Consider the following 24,299-nt stretch of genomic DNA (forward strand, 5'->3'; position numbering starts at 1 on the left):
TAGCGGGTCACGTCACTCCAGCACGGCAGAGGAGGATCGGCGACCGTCCCCGTACGCTGGCCCGGCAGCTGGTGTTTGGGAGTTGCTGGTCACGGTGGTCAGGTCACAGGATGAGTTACTTGTCAAAGTAGAGGTCATAGCACAGATTACAGGACAGGTCATATTATCAATTCAACTCACAGGTCACAAGCACATGTTACAACGCAAGTTGTGAGTCATGCAGTGGGATGCCTGCATGTGTGCGATATGGTACAGATCATTAGGCAGGTCAGCACACAGGTTTCAAGGCTGATGAAGGTTAGTTTCCATTGTCATCCCGCTATATTTTGACTAAATTGCTGGGCGGGTCCCCGTTGGCGATAATTGACGTTGTAGTGCGCAGTAAGCCACGGCTCAGTACGTGTGACCTTATTCGGACTACGCCAACTATGTTTATTATACAGAGTCGTGTAAACGATGACAGAGAGATTTGTAAATTCCCACAGGGTGCGCAGCAGTAGGCGTAGAAATGTCACGCTCATGGCGGTCGTTAATGGAACGGCTGTAAATGGAAATGGAAATGGGAAGCCGCGGCTAGCGTGAACCTAATGGAACCAAAAGAAACGTGAAAGCTGCCTCATAAACGGTAGAACTTGTGGGTGTGTGAGGGAGAAAGCGATGGTTCGACCGGGTCACATGGTTAAGCGTGAAGCTCCGTGTGTTCTGTCCGCCTTGAGTGTATGGTAATTGGTAGGAATTGTACCACAGAGGTATTGCATTGTTTCCATCAAGCGCGTTATTCCCGCAAAATTATGTAAATGTCTAATCCATCAGAACAACGTCTTACCCATAGGCGGCGGAATGGAGAGGGCACCGGGGCACCGTGCCCCCTTTGATTTTGACATTTTAACATAAGCCCTATGAGCGTTGCTTGGAAAGAATGGGACCAAAAGTCGGCAGTGCCCCCCTCCTCCTTAATTGAAGGTGTTCCGCCGCTACTGGAACTACCTTTTTATCTATGCGCACCCCGCGTTGGAGACCTCCCACGTCGCTGCAGTACCTCAAAGCTATGTCCACCGTCATCCTCACACCATCCCTGTGTAAAAACAGTCCTGTTTACCGGTTCATCTTGGCTACAAATCGGTCGCCGTCCGCCCCCGCGCGCTGCTCTCTCTCTCTCTCTCTCTCTCTCTCTCTCTCTCTCTCTCTCTCTCTCTCTCTCTCTCTCTCTCTCTCTCTCTCTCTCTCTCTCTCTCTCTCTCTCTCTCTCTCTCTCTCTCTCTCTCTCTCTCTCTCTCTCTCCCTCCCCCGCCTCTGTCTCGAGCTCTGCAGTCTGCACCTCTGCCTGCATGCGTCACCGCTGTGAGCGCCCGCTGCTGCCGGTGGGGACGCTCTCCATCTCTGTCTCCCGAGTTGGCCGCTCGCTCATTCTGTGCGGGTCGGTACGCACAGTGCGTCCGTTCGTTCTGTGCGGGTGTGCGGGCGGGCCGTGCACGCAGATAGCGCCGCGCTGCCGGCACGCGCAGTGCCCGCTCTGATAACTCTGTGTGCTGCCGTGGGACATTCAGTGTTGATTGCCGGCCGTAGCTCGTCGTAGCTCGGCTGCAGCTCGTCGCAGTTCGTTCACTTCTGTATCGTGGTGGCTGCTGTGGTCACACCCCGCTCTATAGCCTGGAGCCGCCACTGAGCCGGCGCCGGTATCGTATGTACTGCAGTCTGGGCTGTGGCCGCCCGGGCCACCGCCGCCCCGCTCGCTGAATACAGTTCTCGGCTGGTACTGGTGGCGTCTGCACCCTGGGGTTCGTGAGCCAAGCAAGCAAGCACACAAACATGGCGCAGCCTGCCTTCTGAACTTGCCGTGCCACTCATCAAGCAAGCATAAGCAAGCGTTAGTGACTTTTTTGTGAAGCGTGCATCTAATTACTGTGATTTTTATCAGCCGTTATTGAAGAGCTTCGTGTAGCTGCTGTGCTGCATCGTCACTTAAGATGCCTGGTTTCCATCCACCAGAAGACTTTGATTTCACCTCTCCTGAAAAGTGGCCGGCGTGGCGTGATCGCTTCATCCGCTACCGCCTGGCATCGGGACTTCACAAGGAGGACGGTGATGTACAAGTAGCTGCGTTGATCTATAGCATGGGCCCCCAGGCCGAGCATATCGTGTCAACTTTTAAGCTAACTGCTGAGCAAAGCAAAGATTTTGATTTTGTGCAGAGCAAGCTAGACGAGTATTTCATTCCGAGACGGAACTTCGTTGCAGAACGTCACAACTTCGAGCTCCGCTGCCAAGGGTCACACGAGACCAACGAATCGTATATCAGGGCATTGTTCTCTCTCGCCGAGCATTGTGGCTTTGCAGACGCTGACGAGCGGATTCGGGATCGTCTCATATCAGGGATGTCCGACAGGGAGCTGTCCCGTAAGATCCAGCTCAAATCGCTCGAGGAGGAGGTGTCGATGAATACGGTCATTACTATGATGCGTAACGTCGAAATCGTAAGCAGCCGTGACAGCTCCGGTCCATTTGATGTCAACAGAGTTCGAGCACCGACGCAATACGGACAGCCGCAGCCGCAGCACGCCCGTCAGCGCCAGCGTGGCCATCAGCAGCAGCACCAACGGCGCCAGCAGCACGGGCGACAGCAGCAGTCACCTGTCACGCAGCCACGACAGCAAGCGCGTCACATCGACTCTGCTACAACATGCAGGTATTGCGGGAGAGAGCGGCATGCCTCACCGAGGGACTGTCCCGCTAAGGGAAAAGTTTGTTCCAACTGTCAGAAAATGGATCACTTCGCAGCCGTCTGCCGATCACCTAGCGTCAGGCAGATAGAGCGTACAGTATCAAGCGAGCCGTTAGCGCCACATGATGCTTTCGTTGGTGAAATCGACAAAGCGTGCGCGCCGTGGAGAATCACAGTCAGTCTCTGCGGTCAGGAGGTCACGTTCAAAGTTGATTCTGGTGCCGACGTAAGCATTCTGTCTTTGAAAACCTACCAGCGACTGAACCTGCCCTCCCTTGAGCATGCCTCAAGCACGCTCACTAGCGTCGGTGGCGTGCTAACCGTAAAAGGAAAGCTGCATGGGACAATCATGTTCAAAAGCAAAGCGGAGTCGGAGGTGTTCTATGTAGTAGACTCAGCAGATAACCTCCTCTCCCGGTCGGCGTGCTCGCGTCTGGGTGTTCTCCAGTTCACAGGAGAGGTGCATGAAGATGTCTTCGGAGAGGCAGGTCTCATGAAGACGGCACCGATCAGCATCCGGGTACGCGAGGATGCCGTCCCGGTCGCTCTCTCCACAGCAAGACACGTCCCCCTGCCGCTGATGAAGCCAGTGGAGGAGGAGCTGAAGAGAATGGAAGAGCAGGGCATCATCGTACCAGAGACTGAACCCACAGACTGGGTATCCGCGCTCGTCCCCGTCCCGAAGAACAGTGGTGTCCGGATCACAGTTGACTACAAAAAGCTGAACCAAGCCGTTAAGCGTGAGATCTTCCCGATCCCGACCCTGGAGCACCTGACGTCCAAGCTGGGCGGTGCGACACTGTTCTCCAAGCTGGACGCTTCTTCTGGCTTCTACCAGATCCCGTTGGACGAAGCAAGCTCCAAAATGACTACGTTCATCACACCGTTCGGCAGGAAGAGGTTCCTGCGCCTGCCGATGGGAATCTCACTGGCTCCGGAGTGCTTCCAGCGAAAGATGCAAGAGATGCTGGATGGACTGCCTGGAGTCATCGTCTACATGGACGACACGCTGGTTTTTGGAGATGCAAGCAACCATGACGCACGTCTCGAAGCCGTCATCAGAAGAATCCATGAATCTGGCCTCAAGCTGAACAAGACGAAATGCGAGTTGCGAAGGGACGAGGTCAAGTTTCTTGGCATGAAGATAAGCAAGAATGGCATCGGCGTGGACGACGAGAAGCTCGAAGCGATACAGCAGCTCCAGCAGCCAAAGAACGTCACAGAGCTCCGGTCTCTGCTAGGGGTGGTCAACTACCTCTGCAGGTTCGTCCCGCACATCCAGGAGCGCCTAAGGCCCCTCAACGATCTGCTGAAAAAGGACGCTGCGTGGAACTGGACGCCTCAGCAGCAGCAAGCACTGGATGATGTGAAAGCAGCCGTCACGTCCGCTCCAGTCCTGGCGTTCTACGACCCAGCGCGTGAGACAGTGGTCAGCGCAGACGCAAGCAGCTACGGAATCGGAGGATGCATCCTTCAGAAGCATGGTTCCATCTTCAAGCCCGTCGCATTCTGCAGCAGAAGTCTGACGGACACAGAGACGAGGTGGGCCCAGATTGAAAAGGAACTACTCGCTGCAACTTGGACGTGCGAGAAGATGCACATGTTCCTGTCTGGACTGCCGTCGTTCGACCTACAACTGGATCACAAGCCACTGATCCCGCTCATCAACACGAAAAATCTCGTAGATGCGCCAATCAGGTGTCAGCGCATGCTCATGCGACTGATGCGTTACAACGCAACAGCGGTGTTCATTCCAGGGAAGCAGCACCTGGTACCGGACTTCCTCTCGCGTCACCCACTCCAGAAACACGATGCGATCGGCGCTGTGCTACAGGAAGACGTCCACAACTTCTGCAAGAGGGTCTTCGATGACCTGCCCGCCACACCGCAGCGTCTGGTGGAGATCAGCAGGGCACAACAGGCAGATGAACTCCTCCAGCGCGTGGTTCAGCAGACTCTCTCTGGCTGGAAGGAGGGAGCAAAGCACCCCGACATGCTGGACTACTTCGCCGCGCGTGGAGAAATCAGCGTTCTCTACCTGACAAGCGGCACACTGCTGATGTACGGCCGCCGCATCATCATACCGCCTAGTCTGCGTGAAGAGATGCTCAACCGTCTACACGACGACGGTCACTTCGGGCTCAACAAGTGCCGCCAGCGAGCAGCAGAATCCGTCTGGTGGCCCAAGATCAGCATCGACTTGAAGCGCCACATCGAGCACTGCGCGTTCTGCCAAGTGCACGCGCCCTCCCAGCACGCTGAGCCACTGGTAACGACTCCAACGCCGTCAAGACCGTGGACTCACATCGCAGCAGACATCTTCCACTTCAACAACAGCAACTGGCTCGTGACTGTGGACCTCTTCAGCAGGTATCTGGAAATCCAACGCCTGCCCAGCCTCACAAGCACCGCAGTCATCGAGCGGCTGAAGCGCCTGTTCTCCAGACTGGGGATACCGGATCTGATGACAACAGACGGAGGAACGCAGTTCACTTCCAGCTCATTCGCCGACTTCGCAGCGTCGTACGGCTTCACACATCGCGTCACTGACCCGCACACGCCATCATCCAACGGAGCAGCTGAACGGGCCGTGAGGACCGCAAAGTGGATACTTCGCCAAAAAGATCCTCACCTCGCTCTCCTGAACTACCGAACAACGGCTGTGGAAGCCACTGGATACTCCCCAGCCCGGCTTCTGATGGGACGTGAGCTTCAGTCCCGTCTCCCCGTCGCTCAGCAGCCCGCCAAGAAGGCATGGCGGCACGCCAAACTTCGCGATGGGCGGAGAAAGAAGAAACAGGAGTCAACCGTCAATCAGAGGCGAGGCGCCCGCAACCTGCCTCCGCTGCAGCCCGGCGCCAGAGTCCGGATCAAGACAGAAAGGGGCAGCTGGTCGGAGCCCGCCATCGTCACGCAAAGGCTCTCCAGACGCAGCTATCTGGTGGAGCTGGGCGGCTGCCAATATCGCCGCAACCGACGGCACCTGCTGCTGATCCCTCCTGTTCCGTTACAGGTCCCGGCACAGCACGGAACCGGGCAACGGGCAGCACCAGTGCCACCTCCGGTGGTGCCGCCGACATCCGTGGCAGCACCACGCCCGGTGGTGCCGCCACCACCACCACAGCAGCTTCCGCCAGCTGCGCCGTCACCTGAGCCGGCGACGTCTCCGCTGGCACCCGCTCCGCCATCAGTGCAGCCCGCTGACGACCCTGTACACGTTAGCCCTCGTAAAACTCGCAGCGGTCGGATATACGGGGATTAAGAAAACCAGCTTTGTGCTTGGAGTACAGCTTAGCTTTCTATAGGAGATCTTATTAGCACACGCACCGCCCGGGCCACCGCCGCCCCGCTCGCTGAATACAGTTCTCGGCTGGTACTGGTGGCGTCTGCACCCTGGGGTTCGTGAGCCAAGCAAGCAAGCACACAAACAACTTCCCTCCAGAATCGCGGTGAGAGTTGGTGTCCGCCTCGGTCGACGCTCGCTCCGTGTTGTGAAGCGTGTCTAATTCAGTGTACCGTGCTGTGGTTGTGGAGTAGCCGCGTCGACGCGTGGAGGGTCGGTGAGGGCCACGCGCCGCTGTGGTGTAACCCTGACGCGCTGAACGGTCTCTTCCTGCCCCCGGTCAGGTCACGTGTTGGTGGTTAATATGTCGTTTTGTATCTGTGTGGACTGTGGGTCCCTTTCCTGTGTCGACTCTGAGCATTGCGCATCAGTGCAATGTGCGTTGGTACGTGATAGTTGATACACAATGTGCATTCGGTTACGTGCGAGTGCTTGTTGATGAACGCACGTGTGCGGGTGACAAGCGTCTCTGTTGAAGCGCAGTGGTTTGTGTCTCCCTCCCTCCCTCCCCCCTCCCTTCCTCCCTTCCTCCCTTCCTCCCCTCCCTTCTCTCTCTTTCTTTCTCTTTCTTTCTCTCTATCTTCCTTTCCGTCTCCTTCTCCCTTCCTTTCCATCCCCCATCCACTGGCCTCTTCCTACCCTCCGCACTCTCAGCAGCAGCGCCGACACACCTCAGAATAATTCAGCTCACACCCCGTCCGCGTGTGCTCTGCCTACCACCGCCGATCTGTGCGGCGCACAGTCCCGGTTGATCTCACCTCCTGTCGTGCCTCTGATCGGCACCGGCCCGACTCCGACCCGTCTCCCCGGCGCAGAGACGGGTCGGAGTCGGGCGTATAGAGCAGACGGGTAGAGACGGGCGCGTAGACGACCGATGTGACCGCGATGTCCTCTCCACGGTCCGGTCTCCCGTCCGTCGGAGAGATGCGGCGGGTGGCGGCGGGCAAACCGGTTTATTCACTGCTCGTATGCAGGGTAAGGCGGGCTGACTGGGTGCGTTCACCTGGCGTGCGGAGGCTAGGTGTAGAAATAACGCATATTGGGGCAATGCAAGGCGCTGGCTGAGTCCTAGAAAATTTGCGGATGGTGCGGTTACAGCCTTGCCCATTCATGATGGTTCTATCTCAGCGATCGTGTCAACCCGTGTGTGTCGTTGATCTCCATCAGTCGCGGAATCAGAGGCGGTGTGAGTGGCGTGACCTGTGGTCTCTGTCACCGACTTGTCACACAAGCAGATCGTCACGCGCGAGGTCAAGGCCGGCAAACATGTTCACAGGAGGCCTGTGTTCAAGTATGCAGGCATTCGGGTGCACTCGACCCGATTCTCATGTTTGTTTTACTCTCAATAGGTACTGATGAGCGTCAATGAGCACTACAGTCCGGAGGCATCTTAGGTAAATCTTACATAATCATCAACGATAGCACCTGATCATTTGCCGGTGTATCGAACGTCCCAGACAAGCCATTTTTGGATGGAATAGCTGTTTCTATTTTTGTCTGCAATAATGTGACGATTTTACGGTGTTGCTGGATCTGGATTCAGCGAAATCAAGCTAAGAAGGCCGTGCTCTCGAAACATTGGTATATATCCTCGACCTCCTTTCTTTCCTCTTCTCAGTATTCCTCTTACCCTCTCTATTCCTCTCCTCCTCTCACTTATCTTCTCTCTCTGTCTCTCTATCTCTCTCTCTCTTTCTCTTCTCTTTCTCTCTCCTTTCCCTTTCTATCCGCGCTCGGCATCCCTCTGCTTTAGATCCGTGCCAAAACACCGCTACACCCTCCCCCATTTTCCCAACCCTTGTCACGATACCTTCCTCCTCCTCCCCTCCCCCGTCACGGTATCTCACCTGCCTCGCTCCTGTGCCGTCTGCCCCCCCCCCCCCCTCCTCACTAGTCAGACGGCCTTGGCAATCCGCGCACGGAGAAAGGGTTCGACTTGTTTGCCAGTCGCGCTTTGGGACGACGATTATGCCGATTTGAAAGTACCCACCACCACTGTTTTGGCCACTGGCATCCATTCCCTGGCGCAGTGTGCGCTGGCTCAGTCCACAGACCGTGTTGTCACTCCACGCAGAGATCTATTGCACCGACACGCCGTAATTGAGATGCAATGGCCTGCGAGTGAGTGAGACGCGGCCGGTGGAACGCGCACGTGCGGCGGCCTGCCCCCGTCCTGTGCGCCGGGAAGTGAGGTTATTTGGACGGCGCGTCCGCTTTAGAGACAGACGGGCATGTGCTGCGCGTGTTTTACGCTTGAGCGCGCTTCACACCATGCTTCGCCACCACATCATCATGTTTCACAGCGTGACAGGCTCGCCAGCTGTGTGCCGTTCTGGAAGCGAGATGCAGGGCGCAAATGCTGAGGGCCAAGTTGCGGAGCGCAAAGGTGCTGTGTGCTTATATCCGTAAATTGACGGACATTTGCTGTATTTGACTGGTTAGGCATAAATTCCATGTTCTGGGAGAGAAATATCTGGTATCCATTCCTATTGACGGGTTATCGATTGATCATGATGCACATAGAAAGATATTTATATTGCTGGGCGCTTTTAACAATACTTTTCTGTGACATTATACGTATTACTTATTTATCGATGTAACAGGGCAGCTGCGCTGGGGATTATCTTAGTTTTGAGTGTGAACGGCCTATGCCTAGTGACTAGGCTTTGTGACGCACACACAGCCAACACAAAGTTGTTTTACTGTTGAAGATAAAACACTGGTTACGAAAGTGATAGCCTTAATCAGCGTTTGAATCAGCGCATATATCTCAGTGTGCGTATGAACACTGCACTTATCTCGTCTGTCGCGACAACAGATAATACTGGCCGATCTATAATCCATATCACACAGGGGCGCTTGCCGCCATATGCTGAGATACGGGCTAGTTCGTGAGCGGGCTCTGTTGTGCGAGGCGGATCTATTTTTCTGAAGTGTTCAGGGAGCCGTTTGCTTGCTTTAGAGAGTTAATCGTGAACAAGCTTTCGTAAGCCTCCGGGTAGCTTGTCTTGACCACGATATTCGTGTACTGATGTTTAACATTCCTCTGACTCTGCATCCGTGTGATTGAACATGTCTTGAATCGTTTCCAGTGGCAGCTTTGCCTTTGCGGCGATGTTGAATGTTCCATTACCCGTTTCGTCTCGCTTGCAGTATTGTTTTTGATGCAGTACCTGAACTCGCCAGCTTATGTATGTTGAGGGCAGGTCTGAGGGGAACCCCACTCTCTCTATCGCCAATGGACAAGCATAATGTATTCGTGTCTCGACTGTACTGTCGCTCCACCCTCTGACCTCCCCTCCCCTCTGTCCGGCAGCTCGGCCGCGTCAGAGAGGGGCTCCACGCCGACGTTCCAGGCGGCCGCTCGGAGTATCAGTCAGGAGCTGGTCCGAGAGCGCGACCAGAGCCTGACCGAACGGTGGACAGACTCGCTGCGCAAGTCGCGCGATCGGCTCCGCAAACGGTTCTCGCTGAAGGACGAGCGTCGCCCGGCCAGTGAGCCTGCTGGGGGTGCTGCCGCAGAGGAGGACGACCCGTCGCCGCCGCTACCAGTGGGGTCCGATGGTCAGGAGCGCAGGAGCCGTCGCGATGGCGCCAAACGGGCCGATGTCTTTCTGCAGCCGGTACGCCGATTTGGAAAGGTAGCCAGCCGCAGCGCCGTCGGCAAGCCGGTGGTGCGATTCGCCAAGACCTGCCGGCGCGACGTGCCGAAGCCCTATCGGTTCATCAGAGACAAGCTGCGCTCGAGGAGCTCGGAGCCGCAGCGGCTGAGATCGGACAGTCCGCGGCCGCGCTCCCTCTCACCATCCAACGGCGGGAGCAACAACGAGGACGAGATCGTGTTCGCGTTCGGCACGGCCAAGGAGCAGGAGGAGCACATCTACGACCCGGTCGGAGAGCCGCCTGAAGTCGACCGGACGATCCGAGACGCGGACGACGAGGACGACGCCGACGACGTATCGCCGGTAGTGGAGGAGCCGGAGGACGACTTTTCACGTTTCTCGCGTTTTAGTAAGACGCAGTACGAGCAGGAACCGGCCAGGAAGACGGAGTCGGCGCGCTCAGAGCCCGAGCAGAGTTCCCGTACTCCTACCCCGTGTCTGAAAGATACCTCAGATAGCGGCCGTAACAGCCGGCCGGGATCACGTTCATCGAGAACAGAGGACTTTCCCAAGTCGGTCCGCTTCGGCAAGAAGCGCGTCTCGGACGGTTCTGACAGCGTGGGCGTGCGCTTCAAGCCGCTGTCGACCTCCTCCAGTCAGGACGAGGACGTGGGCAGCTACCACGGCCTCCAGCGCGTCAGAGTTCAGCTGAAGGACGACGCCACCGGACTCAACATCGTCAGCAAGATCGCCCAGCAGCAGCCGCAGCAGCAGACGCCGCCTCAGCCGGACGTGGTAGCCCTGCCGCCGATCGAGATCCGTCAGCTGGACGAGCCACCGCGCGTGCTGAGACCCCGATCGAACCAGTCAACACCCGAGAGTCCTGTGTCGTCGGACACAACGCCTGTGTTCACACCAGTAGAGACAACACCACCAGTCTCAGCATCTACACCATCCGAGCCGGCCAGAGGAAAGAAGCAGAGAGCACTACCGTCCTGGGCCTCGTCGAGCAAACCGGCGCCTGCTGTAGTGCCTAACGACCCGCCCCCTCCGCCGCCGCCGGCCGCTGTAGCCGGACCGAGCGTCACACCGGTGCGCGCTGCTGTGACTGTCGAGACGACTGTGGTCTCTTACGAGGAGCCGGAGCCAGATCCGGAGCCGGAGCAGATCAGTGAGCCGTCTCCGCCGGAGATCACACTCACTACCGACTGCCGGCCGCCGCGCCCGCCGCCGCCCGCTCCGGAGACTCTGGAGCGCTGCCGCCGTCCCCTGCAGGCGATCGATAACATCCAGAAAACCGAGCCGAAGACGAAGGAGCCGCCGGCGCCGCGCGAGCCGTACCAGCCTAAGATCCGTGAGTACGCCGAGAGCCGTCGCGCGCTCACCCTCAAACCGCCGCGTAAGAAGAAGCGGAGTGACGCTACCGATCCACGCTCGCAGTCTGCTGATCAGGCGGACCGTGCTGACGAGCGGACGATCGCCATCTTCGGCACGGTTACCAGACCCGCTCGCACCAAGCGCCGCGGTGTGTCAGCCTCGGCTGTGGACCGCGCGCCCATCAGCCGCGAGCCGCCGCCCCGTCCGCCGCCGCCGGCGCCGCGCCGCCCGCCGCGCGGCAGGAGTGGCAGCCGGGGCCGCCGCGCCGCTGTGTCGCTAAACGACGTGCGCTACGCCGACGAGTCTGCCACTGAGGAGTCTGCCGACTACGGCGACGGCCGCAGCTACCGCCGGCTCCTGGACGACGCCGACCAGGGTCCGTACCGTCCGACGCGCTCGCTGACGCGCCCGGCGCGCCGCTCGCTGCCTCAGAGTACCGTCACCGGGCGCCTGGTGGTCGGCGGGGGACAAATCCGCGTCCAAGGAGACGAGGAGACACCGCCGGCTCGACCCAGCCGCGGCGGCCGCGGGCAGCTCGAGCCGTCCGCGCGCGGACATAACGACACGTTCGACAGCATCGGCGAGGGCCCGGACGCTGCGCACGAGACCGTCCAGCGCGCGCCGGGCAGTGTGACCAGCGAGGGGCCGCGCTCGCTGCACTCGTTCCAGCAGGAGGAGCTGGGCAGCGGCGACGAACTGATGCTGATAGTACACGACTCAGAGCGCGACGGCCAAGGAGACTCGGGCAGGAGGGAGCCAGAGTTGTGTCTAGTGAGCAGACAGAAGGAGGGGAAGGAGAACCAGCCGGAGGGAGACCGGGAGAGCTCGCCCGAGGTGCAGCTGAGGAAACTGACTCCGGGGAGGCCCGAGTACGCGCACGTGCGGAAGCGCTCTTCGCTGCTGCTGAGAGAGCAGGAGGCGGACTACGACTATCCTCCGCCGGTGCCGAAGAAGCTCAACGACCTGCGACCGTCGTCTCCGTCCGCGCCGCCGCGCAGGAGACCGGCTAGCCTCTCACCGGGCCGGGCCGGGCTGGACGGAAACACTACCTGGCCAAAGAGGCGCCACACCACCGCCCCGGCGGACTCTGACGTGACGGACGCGCCGGTCGCGCCGCCGCCGCGCACCGTTCGCCGCAATAAGGTGCGCAGCAGCACCGTACCTAGAGGCTTCAAGGCGAACAGGAGCATGAGACCCACGCTCTACCACCTGGCCAAGGAGCAGCGATCGCAGGAGGACGGTGTGGACATGAAGAACCGGCCGCTGCCGCCGCCACCACCACCGCCGCGCAAGAAACCGTCAGCGTACTCCAACCCGAGCCTGAATGCTGACTGTGTCGCCACGACTGAAGCACCAGTAGTTGTGCAGATGCAGACACAAGAGACTGCGCCGGCGCCGCTGCCAGTGGCCGAAACTCCAGTCAATGAGACCCCGGCCGTAGTCGCGGCCTCGCCCTCGCCTCCGGCCCCGGAGCCGGAGCCTGTTGAGATGGTCGGTGTCTCCCCGGCCGGTTCTGATCAGGAGCTCTCCTCCCAGGCCACTGACGCGCCCTCAGAGATCACCCTGCGCTCCGAGGGCAGCCAGGCGACCCTGACCTCCGGCCGCGACCCCGGCTGTGAGAGCACGGATGACGAGTTCTTCTCGATGGCCAGTGAGGCGGACGGCCGCCGTCGCACTCCCACCTCGCCAACCGACAGAGGAAAACAGGACAGCCCGGCTAGCGGCTCAGCCAAGCCGCCGGGACAGCAGCAGCTGGAGAAACACCAGCAGCAGCAGCAGCAGGCCGGCCTGGTGGCCGCCGCGCCGCGGCACGTGCTCGTACCGCACTTCATCCAGCGTGTGTCCACCTCGGAGATGGACGCGGCGTCGGCCAACATCCTCGACCTGACCGCCGGCAGGATTAAGGTGACCGAGCTGGAGGTGGACCGCATCTACATCCGTGAGGGACGGGTCAAGCTCATCTGCCACGAGGAGGGCAGTGACGACGAGGGCGCCGGCGCGGGCGGCCGCACGGCCCCGCCGCCGCCGTCGCCGGCCGAGCCGCGACTGCCGCCGGCTGACGGGCCGCCAGGCGGCGCCAGCGGCACGGACGGCGGCAGCGGCGGCGGCGGACAGCCGGCCGGGGCGGCCGGCGGGGCCCCGCGCTCCGCCGCCGCCGGCGCGGCCGGAGGGACTGGCGAACCGAGCAGCAGCTCCGACTCGTCGTCTGAGAGCCGCGCGCCCGACCCGGCCCTGCTCCGGGAGCTGGACGCCGTCGAGAACCAGCTGCGGCAGATCGGGTCGTGTCTGCAGGAGATTCAGCGCGGCGGCTGCCGCGGCCGGAGCGAGCCGGTGCCGAGCGCGCCGCCGGCCGCCGGCCGACACTTCATCCCGCGCCGGGACGGTGACTCAGACGACTCGGCCGCAAAGCGGAAGAGCGCCGAATGCGAGGACGCCAGTCCGCCGCGCTCGCCGGTCGCTGCCGGGCCGTCCGTGCACGCGCGCCTCGAGGGCATAAAAACAGCACTTGAGCAAGTGATATCGCCCGAGCGACAGGCGCTGTCGGCGTCGGCCATACAGTCTGGCGCCGCCCCTGCCGCCGGCGACACAGACGGCCGGGCCCCCGCGCCGGCCGCGCAGTGCGCGCCCGACAACGACTCGGAGTGTATCTACGGCATACCGGCCGAGGTTGCCGACGCGCCGGGCCGGCGAGTGCGTCTCAGTCAGCTGTTCACGTTCAGCTCGTTCGGCAAGGGCCTGCGCCGGCGCTCGGGCGCGCGCAAGGAGCGCAGAGCGCACAGCCAGTTTTACGTGGATCTCGACCGTTCGGACTCGGACAGCAGCGGTCTCGAGCAGCACCCTCGGCCGCACAGTGACCCGTCTCTCGACTCGTCCTCATCGGGCAGTGGAACTCGCAGCTCCTCAGAGACAGTCGTCATGGGCGGCACGACCAGCCAGCCGGAGAGGCGCGTCATTCCCAAACATCAGCTGGTCAAACATCAGCCGGCTGACGGCTGCTTGCAGTACGCCCGGGTCATACAGGAGTTCAGCAGCAACCTGCAGAACCTGTGCAGACAGGTGCCCAACGGGAACACCATCGGCGGCACGGGCGGAGGCACGTCAGACGAGGCGCCCGACCCGGACCCGGCCACCGAGCCGCCGCCGCCGGCCGCGGAGAACTCCGACTCGGACTCGGAGTCAGAGACTCTGCACACGGCGTGCGACCAGCCGCCGCCCTCGCCGGACGCCAGCCGATCGTTCCTCGTGGCGAAAGAGATGATGACCTCGGAAGAGACGTTCGTCGACGCGCTGCGTCTGCTGAACGAGGACTTTCGCGCGGCGGCGCTATCCGTTCCGCCTGACGCCAGTCCTGCCGGCATCCCTGCGGCCGACCTGGACCAGATTCTGGTTCACCTGCCCTCGCTTCAGAAACTCAACGAGGAGCTACTGGCCGACCTGCGCGCGCGTGTCGCTAACTGGAGCCGCCAGCCGCGTATCGCTGATGTGATCGTGCGCAAGGGTCCGTTCCTGAAACTCTACTCGGCCTACATACACGACTTCCAGGCTCAGAGTCACATGCTGGACGACTGCCGGAGTCGGTACCCGGGCTTTGACGCGGCTGTGACGAAGTTCGAGGCCAGCCCGCGCTGCCAGAAGCTGTCGGTGAAGCACTACATGCTGAAGCCGGTGCAGCGGCTGCCGCAGTACCGACTGCTGCTGCAGGACTACCTGAGGCGGCTGGAGGTGGGCTCGGATGACTACGACAATACCCTCCGGGCGCTGGAGGTGGTCTGCGAGGTGGCAGAGCACGCCAACAAGAGCATGAAAGAGGGGGTGAGTACTGAGAACTGGGGGCACGTGCTGATGAGTCAACCCGCACTCACCATCACGTGAGGGACTCCGCGTACAATTACAGTATAATTATGCAACAAGTTCTGGCTGACTATTTCGTTCATCAGCCAGTTGTGTTATAGCTAGTATTAGCCGCACCGTAGTTACTGTTTGATGTTTGACCAGGTATGCACAATTACTGCCTTGTAGCCGGTTTTCTTATCCGTTGTTTCGTGTACACTGGCCATTTTCCCTCCGTGGAAGGAGCCCGCTGGTGACTCACTCCACATACCCACGGCCACGTCCTTGTTAACGGCCAGGGCTGGATCCTGTAACGATGCGATATACACTGGGATGGAGACTGCAAACCTACCCTGACAGCCGCTCCGCCAGAGCCGGCCGCCGCCGTCTGTGTGCGTTTTCGGGGCCTGTTTACCCTGCTGAAGGCTGCTGTTCTCCCTGATAGTGCCGTGGACATTGTTCGGGCCCCAGAGTCGTTCATAGGAGCGCAATCAGGGGCCGATTTCGCCACTGAGTCATGCACCGCGGCCTGTCCCGTGCACTGTGGTCCGAGATATCGCTCTGTCTCGGTGCCCCCCCCCCCCCTCCTTTTCCGGCCCTGTCTCGGTGCCTGAGGCCGCCTCTGGCGCTGTGTTCCCGCCGTCACGGCTCGTCACAGCGTGGCGTGTGGCACGCGCCGCCGCCCGTGCGGTCTGTGAGACCGTCACATAACCGCCGACCCGCCGGCACCGCCGTGTCGAGCTGGTATGTGGGTGTTGTCAGGTTACAATCTATCCTACAAAGCCTCATCTATCTGATGGTGGCATGTAGCGTTCACATTTGTATCACATGATGATGGAACAGAACTATGGGAACATTTTACCCTTGTCAGCATGCGTCAGCTTCTCTTTACGCTCTACTCTTAATACCGCTCATCGTGTCACGTTTGACAGCTCTTGCCGCTCCCGCAGTAAGTCGCCGCTGCGTCATTGAGTGGAAACGATTTGAACACGCCGCACCAGCCGGCAGCCCCGACCTCGACCCCCCCCCCCCCCCCTCCGTCCCGATCCGTCCTCACGTGGGTATTGTTTCACGTGATCAGTGGCGAGCGGCGGGCGCGGCACGGCGGCGCGAGGCGCGGGCTCGGGTTACCAGCCGGTCATTGTCCCGTTCTCTGGGCCACTTCGTGAGCGGGAAGCTGAGTAGGGCGGTAGGGTCTGCCCGGGAGGTAACAGGACTGGTCAGGTTGGCGCAGGGCTATATAAACCGTATAAACCGATGGGCGTACCTGCTGCTCCCTGTGTCTGTTAGTTTTGACTATCAGCCCCACTGACCATTTACTCTTCAATCAGATAATTGTGTTTTCCAACAGATTCGGTCTAGGGATCACAGTTTTGAATGGTAGGATGTAGGCCATACGCCGTCTAAAAAAGTCGCTTCACCAGTTTTCATCCTCATTATCAAATGCCAGCTGTATCTATAACCCGTCCACACAAGTGTGACCTTTGAACTCTTCCCAGGTTGACCCAACCGTACTCAATCAGACCTTAGGCAGAGCACTGCACTCAGCAGCGTGGTTGAAACGGTACCGGGTTCGGTTTCAGCTTACCTCCCGTGCTGCGGGCGTTATTTCAGGCTGACGTGTGTCGTGTGGTCTGGGTAACGGAGCACCTGTAGCACGTGCTGTGTCACCCAGCACCCCCCCCCCCCCCGGATCCCCTCCCCTGATACCGGCTAGTGCTAACCAGTACGGGGACACGCCTGCTAAATAGTCAATGTCAGGCCGGACGAGAGCGGTTGTGCATGGCATTTGAGAGCGGTCGTGCATGTCATTTGGAACAGGCCGTTGGAAGGGCTAGTTGGCGTATTTTGGTCGAGTATGGTGAATGATAATTGGGTTTTGCACTTAGTAACAGTCTGGTGATGATGCGTGATTTCTAAGTACGAGTTTCGAGCTGTTAACCTTTGCCATGGTGACTGTTGGACGATGGTCAGCTCCGACCTTTCATTCCATGTTATGTTACATGAACATTTTAAATTCGGAGTCGTTTACTCTAGCCTTGTCCGTCGGCGTCGTGAAGTCATTTTCACCGTCCTTATCGCCTCTCGTCAGCTTGCGCCCTATCTGGGGACAGAGATTTGGTAGCTGGGCGGAACCTGTCAGGGCCGCGGTGAACCCCGCAGGACGGTTGTGTCGGCGCCCGCACCTCTCTCAGACCGACCGCCGCGGGCAGGTCGCTCAGCAGTCGGCGATACGAGTGCAGCTGTAATTTGGCGGTTTATTGAGCACCGTGCAGCTAGCCGTCACTTAGCGACCATCTCGGCGGGCGCCGCCCCTCTGGCCCGACGTTTGTTCTGAGCCGATCGCGTGCGACCGGGGAGCGCCGATGGTGGCCCTCGGTCAGGGAGGTCCGGTCAACCCGCGGTCAGTGCATGGTCGCGGCGCGGTCAGTGCATGGTCGCGGCGCGGTCAGTGCATGGCTGATCCGTAGTCAAAGCGTAGTCGTAGACGGTCGAGACTTGCCAATATGGGACGGTTCGCTCAAATCTTCACTAGAAGCCCGGTCAAGTGGTCAGTGGTCATTGGTCAATGCCTCATACTCGATGCTCGTTTGGTAAGCGATCACGCCACTTGATCTTATTCAGTTGAAAATCAGTATACCTTCCAGCAAGTCAGATGGCCAGTGCAATGTGCATTGTGCATGTCATGGCGATTTTTATGCCGGGATTTAATAGCACCTCATCAAAATAATTTGACTCGGACTGTTTGATGTTTACCCTTGCCTGGCAGCTGGTTGTGTGTGCTCTGTGGGCGTGGTTTGGTAATGACACCATTCGTCAGAGAGCCCCGGGCTGCCTGCCGTGTCTGTCTGTCTGTCTGTCTGTCGGCGCTGCGCCGCCTCGGGCTTTGGGCTCTGCAGAGTGCACCGCACAGACGTGAGAATGGGCTAAGATGAGCCGTTAAACACAAAGAGCCACTCCGCGTGCTGACCGGTTTCCATGGGTCTGGTTTCCATTGACGAGAGCCAGTCGGAAGTCAGTGGCAGACGTCGGAAAGGCCATCAGGGTTTTTGTTCTCAATCCATGACGTCATCCTTCTGAATGTCTCATCTCCGTGTCCGGGGTATTATTATGGTCGATCTCCGAACTACAGAAATAGTCTTTCGTAGCCAGTGTTTCGTCACGCCTCGTCTCGACTCCCCATTCATGTGACCAGCTGGATTAGCTCACAAGCTTGCGCCCATGTTTACGTTAGCGCATGGCGCGTGCGTACTGCGTGTGTGCGTCCGTGTTTGACTGTATGTGTGCCTGTACGCCCACCGGGGCGGCGGGCCGCTGCCTCGGTCCGGCTGGGGATGCCCCTCGGCCCTCTGTTATCGCTGGTCCCGCTTCCCCCGTCCGGCCTTGGGGACACTGGACACTTGGACAGGCCCTATCGCGAGCGTCGCTTTCCTGTGTGGAATGGCGACAGCCCTTTCTGCGTATTAGACGGCGGGCGGCCCGTTTCATGGGTTGAGATGAGTGGCAATGTGGCACGTACCCGTTGTGACGGGCTGGGGAATATGGTGCAAATCTATGGGCATTAACTCTGAGATGAAGTACAGTCCACAGCAGAAGTAATGTGGGGTTTCAGTCATGGGTATGTTCTGCTTCTGAAGCTTAGGAACGATTAGCCAGACTACAATGAAACCTTGAATGTAGCTTATATGTATCGTCACCCTTGCAGCTGCAACTTTAGCTATTGACATCTTCTTTTCGATCACTCCGCATTAAACAATCGCCAGTCAAAGCCAACCGTTGAGATTGGTAAAACCCTACATTACTTTAGCGGTGGGCTGTACTAACGCTGGGCTGGTTGATTCGATAACTGCTTGCCACGTTTACATATTCCATCTGATTGGTTGTAAACGCATCAGAAAAATATTTAGATCTTAACTTCTAGACTCTTTTTTGTGTATCTATTGTTCATTTCCAGTGTTCTCACATTTTAATGTTCTTTCAAGTGTTATAACGTCGAGTCTGGATGATAGTATTTGAGTCGAGTCCGTCAATACAGCTCAAGATCCATCGTTCACGTTTTGCCAGTTTTTCCCCGCAGTCCCTGTGAGTGACCGGTTCGTCGTTGTTTTCCCTATTCGTTCCAGGGCTCGCTAGTTTACCTCGACCATGGCTCTGTGTTTCGTCAATGGTGCCTTGTCTCTGGGTATCTTCACTCGTGCAGCTCGTGTCGAAAAATAACGCCGATAGGAGGAGCCGGTTTTACCAGCTGGGTGGACCGAAAGGCCTTGAGTGGAACAGTCGTGGCGATACTGGAGTTTCAGTGGCGCTTTGAGCTGCATGGTATTTGATTGTGCATTCGTTTTGAGTTTTTGATGACTATGTCACTTGTCATCTCCGTCCCAGTACTTGTCCCAATACTCGACTTCCTGTGTTAATCTCCCGGCTTTCCAGTTCTCCTAGTTCCCAGCTCCCTGGTATCCACTCCACAGTTGTTGCTGTCCTCAGTGCATGCCGTCTCCAGCAAGTAGCAACTCGATATTGACGGGAAGAGGTCCCCCTAGCCTATCCGGTTTGTTGAATCATCGCTGCACTACCCTCATCATACACTACTCTCAGCATAGCCACAATTCGGATCTGGCTAGATTTTCAGCCGTCGCCGCAGGTTTTTTTTCTGAACTGGTCTCGTACAGGCCGGCCGTGCCGTAGCAGGCGACACGTCGCTTCAGTCTGTGTTGCGTATGTACGTTTAGCGCTGGTCGGGCGGCGGGCCACATTTCCTCACTGGGGCGACTATCGCATCCGGCAGCTTGCTCCGTTTGACTCTGTCGCGCTGCCACACGTGTCGACGTGCGGTGCTGTGCAAAAACGACACAGCCTTTGTTTGAGTCTTTTGGGGTGGGCTGGTTGGAGAAGTCATGTTCCAGAAGCCGTTTTCTTTTTCGGGTGTCTTCTTTCTCTTTCATACCTTACCAGCGTTACGCTCGTTTGATGTTTCTAACAGCTAAATTCTCTGTTAAGTTTGTTGTTGTGAATACCCTCAGCTTTCGATGTGGTAAGAGTGCCAGCGAGGCCTGGATTGTCTCAATTAGGCAGGCACAGACTGTGCCAAGTTGGCAGCACCACCTACGGGTTCGCTGGAAGAGCTGTGGTTCGACCGTCTGCCACATAGCGGCGCCACAGAAGCAGGCCACCGTGTTAGCTTAGTGGGGCCATATCAATGCCCTCACCTGTGAAACCATTGGTGCTTTACACAGCTGTGTTGTTACGGTATACTCGTATGGATGAAAGTTGGCAAGCTCTTTAAGTAGGTACGCATTACTTAGACTTTGCGAAGGTGAACTAGCAATTCGAATGCTGCTGTTGAGAAAAGACCAGTTGGTTCTTTCTTCGATGCCGTATTGCAATACGATTGACCTTCTGTCGTTATTTCCATGTCATAATATTGCATCTTCGTTGACTAACGGTCGTTAATCCCCTCGCTCTATATTTGTTCCTGTGCTGGTCCAAAAATTTCACAAACACCTCCCTACCCTGACCCTCCTCTCCTGTGATCCCATACTCTCTCCCCTCCTCTCCTCAGTGGCTGTCCACGAGCTGAAGCGGCGGCTGGCGCCGAGCCTCCGCGCCACTCCAGGAATAGGCGGCTTCCTCCGGTACTCTGCCGCCACCTCCGCTCCTCTCTCCTGTGCCTGGTCGACGTGCCGCCTCGCCAAGTGTTGTCCAACACGGTGACGGCTGTCAATAAAACCTGGCTGGGTTATCAGACAATGTGACGACGTGTATCAACTCAAAGGGTATGTTATCCCTTTGAGGTTTTTGAAAATGGTCTAGAGTCTTATCATGAAAGGGATTCAACTATTACTGAATGGTGTTATAACACACATAGCAGGTCTGGTTGCAAACCATTATTTTCGGAAATCACTCAGCCTTTTGATCTACCCTCCCCCACAGCTGTCTTTGTGAAGAAAAAAAGCTGTTCTTCACCCCTGACACCCCCCCCCCCCCCGTCTTTCCGCAGGACAACTTCCGTAAGTTGTTACAGCTGCAGGACCGCCTGCGCTACACCGAGATCGTCAAACCGGGCCGGACCTTCCTCCGCGAGGGGGAGCTGATGAAACAGTGCCGCAAAGGACCGCAGCCGCGCTTCGTCATACTGGTACGCTACCGGCGGTAACGTGGGGCTCTCAACGTGATGAATGGAGTATAGGGTAATCGTCAAACGGGTAGATTCCCTTCCGTGGTTACGTAGTGGTATTTTATCGCAGTGGTGATTGTTTCAGGTGTTTGAGTGACTTGTGTTTCATAATGTGGTCCACTCAATTTGATTCATGAATGATCGACATTGGGTATATTCCCATTTGTGGATTCCCTCTGCGAGTGTGTCGTGTGGGCGTTTTGCACCAGCCTGTCGTCTGTTGCCCGTGTGTGCTGAGCTGACTGATAGCCATCACAGTTGAGAGGATGATGCGATCTCTGTGTGTACGAGCGATAACACTGCTCTGATTGTCGGTGCAGGGGGTCAGGGGAAAGCCGATATCGCAGCCCGTTGCTTTGGATACAGTCAACAGTGAGGTGTATACTGGTTATGCTTGCAGTTACATACTTGCAGATAGCTGGTATGCGCCTTCTTATCCTAGGATGCTTATCCAATTGAAATGACTCCGTTTCGTGGGGGATGGGACATGAGAGACCGCATTTGGAACTGATACCAACTAAGGTTATAGCCATAGTCCAGTGTTATGCCAGTGAACAAATCATCCTATAGACGCGAACAGCGACATACTATTTGGCTTAAACGTTGACATTTTTGTATGCTTTTGGGCATGGTCAGGGACGCTCCTACCCAAAAAGCATGAAATGCCACTGTATGAGAAAACTACTCCAACTGCAGCTGACCGTCCCCTCCCTCTGTTCACCAGCTGACGGACAGTCTGCTGCTGACGCGCTACTCCGGCTCGGCTACGGCCGCCTCTGGCCCACTAAACCTCGACTACGTGCTACCGCTGACTGGCATGCACATCAGCGAACCGGGCGGCGCCACAGACGAGTACCAGAACGAGTTCTCCATCGTCTCCACGGCTCGCAGCTTCAGCCTGAAAGCTAGGTGAGCGGTGGGGAGGGGAGAAAGGGGAGGTACTAGGTAGCCTCAGCCTGACCCGCTGGTGCCTGAAAGCTAGGTGAGTGGTGGGGAGAGCGAGAAAAGGGGGCGGCCTCTGCCTGACTGCTGGTGAGGGGCAGCGGATGAGGGGAGAGGTAGATGTGGGCTAACCGCTAGGTGCAGGACGAGGGGCCGAGAGAGGAAGTGGCTGTGATCTAACCGTTAGGTGGCTGGAGCTGGGGAGAGGGTAGGAGAGGAGGCAGCATCAGTCTGACCGCTAGGCAAGGGGCGGGGATAGGAAAGGGAGCTTCAGTCTGACTGCTAGGTGGGACGACTAGAGGGGGAGTCAGCCTGACCACTAGGGGGTTGGCCGAGGGATAGACGAGAGGGTGCTTCAGCCTGACTGATAGGTGTGGGGGGGCACGGGGTAGGAGGAAGGTGGCTAGGTGGGTTAGGGGCAGGGGCGGAAAAGATTACCTCAGCCTGATCTCTAGTTGAGGGATGGGGCGACTAGACGGGAAGGGGAGCTTCAGCCTGACCGCTAGCTAAGAGACAGGGGGCAGATGGGAGGCAGCTTTTGTCTGACCCCGGGGTATGAGGAAATTCGGAGAACTCTTTAACGTTGTCGCGCTGTTTAGCATTCCTAGCTAGACGGTTAAATTTATTGATTTTATTCAATGGTTGGACTACCATATTGACAAAAAAAAGCTATTAGCATGAGGTGGAAGCGTAAGGTCACCACCGGCACCTTTTCTTTCTTTGTGTTCCGATGCGGTCTGTCCCAGGGTCTGTCTGTTAAGCTGACAGGCGATCCCCTGTGCCCTCCTTATCGTCCCCCATATTCACTGACCGTCCTCTGCCGTTTTTGTCCTCCGTTCACAGACGGTCCTCTCCCATGTTCCCGCTCCATTCGTGGCCATCCAACAGCCCTGGACTTGGACAGCGCCACCCGCCATCCTGTCATCAGTACCGGCGCGAGCGCTACCTCAGCTACAGTGCCGTGAGAACGGGCTCGTCCCAACTCCCTTCCGTCGCCAGCTTCATTCCTTACTTTAGTAAGTTCACGAGGCAAAGCAGCTTCACGGCGCCATCTACCTTTTGTCCCGTGCTGGTGGCGAAGTTTTCACCTGCGTGACCTTATAAGTATACGCAGCCATAGACGGATTTCCTTGCAATTCGATGTTTTCATTTAGCACTATTATGTACCCGGTATTCTTCTACATCCTCGGCGCTCGCTGTCTCTGTTGTGCCAGTATCAGCCCGTTGACGGATCCGAGTCTGTTGGATCCACTTCTGTTGCTGGGTGCCGGTCCTTGGTGCGACCCGGACAGAGTGCGGTTATCCCTCCCTCCCCGGAACTCAGCGGGTCAGCTAGGCCTCTGGAAGGGACACAGCTGAGAATGAGTCACGGAGCACGCGCTCGGGTGGGATGGGGGGGGGGGGCACTTTCCGGGGTGATCCACAGGGCTGGAAAGAATTGAAATTGTGGGTGAATGGGCTTTTAGCTCAAAATTGATATTATACCATTTTTACTTCCACTAAAAGACGTTGTGATTAAAAGGAATGTGCTTGAATTATTTTACCCTTGTGTAAGTAACACGCTCCGCGACTCCCATCGTTCAATCAGGATCTGCGCATAATCGTCTCCGGACAATTTGTCTGTCGCTAGGCCCCGACCATGACACTGGGATGGTAATACCCGGACTGACCCTCCAGACTGAGTCAGTTACCGCCCGAGGGGCCCTGAGATCCTGGGGAAGTGACTCAACTGGGGCGCGGATACTGAAGCTACGTCAGATCCTCCTTGTCGGGATGTGGAACGGGGTGAACCAGTGCTCCAGATTGGGTCGTTTTTTCCTCTATGTCGGTGATTCCCAAAATCTGTTAAACACTGGGCATTTTCGATTAGTTTGGCTGGTGTTAGCTCCACTGTTTCCTTTTCACTTGAATTGGTGGATGTGATCAACTTTCGGAGTTTTACTTACGAGGTTTCCGAACTTAATGGATGAGTACCTATTGAGCAGCTTCGCGCCTGAATACGTCAACCAACATTGCAGATGAATAACTTATTAAAGTTAAATTCCTCGTTTTTTTAACTGGACTTTTTACGATTTGACTAGATTTTACCAAGTAACAGGCTCATTAGCAGGCGGGATAGTGAGAGCGGGTATATCTGAAGAAGCGCCAATCGTGTACCATCCCACAATATGTCTCGATGGAGACTGGACGAACCCTGCGCCTGCTGATCCTTTGGCTGTTCACACTCAGTGCCCCGTGACCAATTTCCCGTGACTCGTGATCTATGACTCGTGATTTAGATTGTTGACCCGTGACTGTTGGACCAGT

General features: G+C 57.5%; 1 protein-coding gene across 1 annotated transcript in view; it reads left to right on the top strand.

Moving 5' to 3' along the window:
- The window catches only part of LOC122375790, a 62,678-nt gene that overhangs the window by 11,221 nt on the left and 27,158 nt on the right, over positions 1–24,299 (top strand). Inside the window, exons 3-5 of the mRNA XM_043355295.1 lie at positions 9,382–14,857; positions 20,874–21,011; positions 21,775–21,959. Of these exons, the coding sequence (XP_043211230.1) occupies positions 9,382–14,857; positions 20,874–21,011; positions 21,775–21,959 (5,799 nt within the window). The remainder of the gene's footprint in view (positions 1–9,381; positions 14,858–20,873; positions 21,012–21,774; positions 21,960–24,299) is intronic.

The sequence above is a fragment of the Amphibalanus amphitrite genome, unplaced genomic scaffold (genome assembly GCF_019059575.1).
Source record: "Amphibalanus amphitrite isolate SeventyFive unplaced genomic scaffold, NRLGWU_Aamphi_draft 001921F_arrow, whole genome shotgun sequence".
In the NCBI taxonomy this organism is placed as follows: Eukaryota; Metazoa; Arthropoda; class Thecostraca; order Balanomorpha; family Balanidae; genus Amphibalanus; species Amphibalanus amphitrite.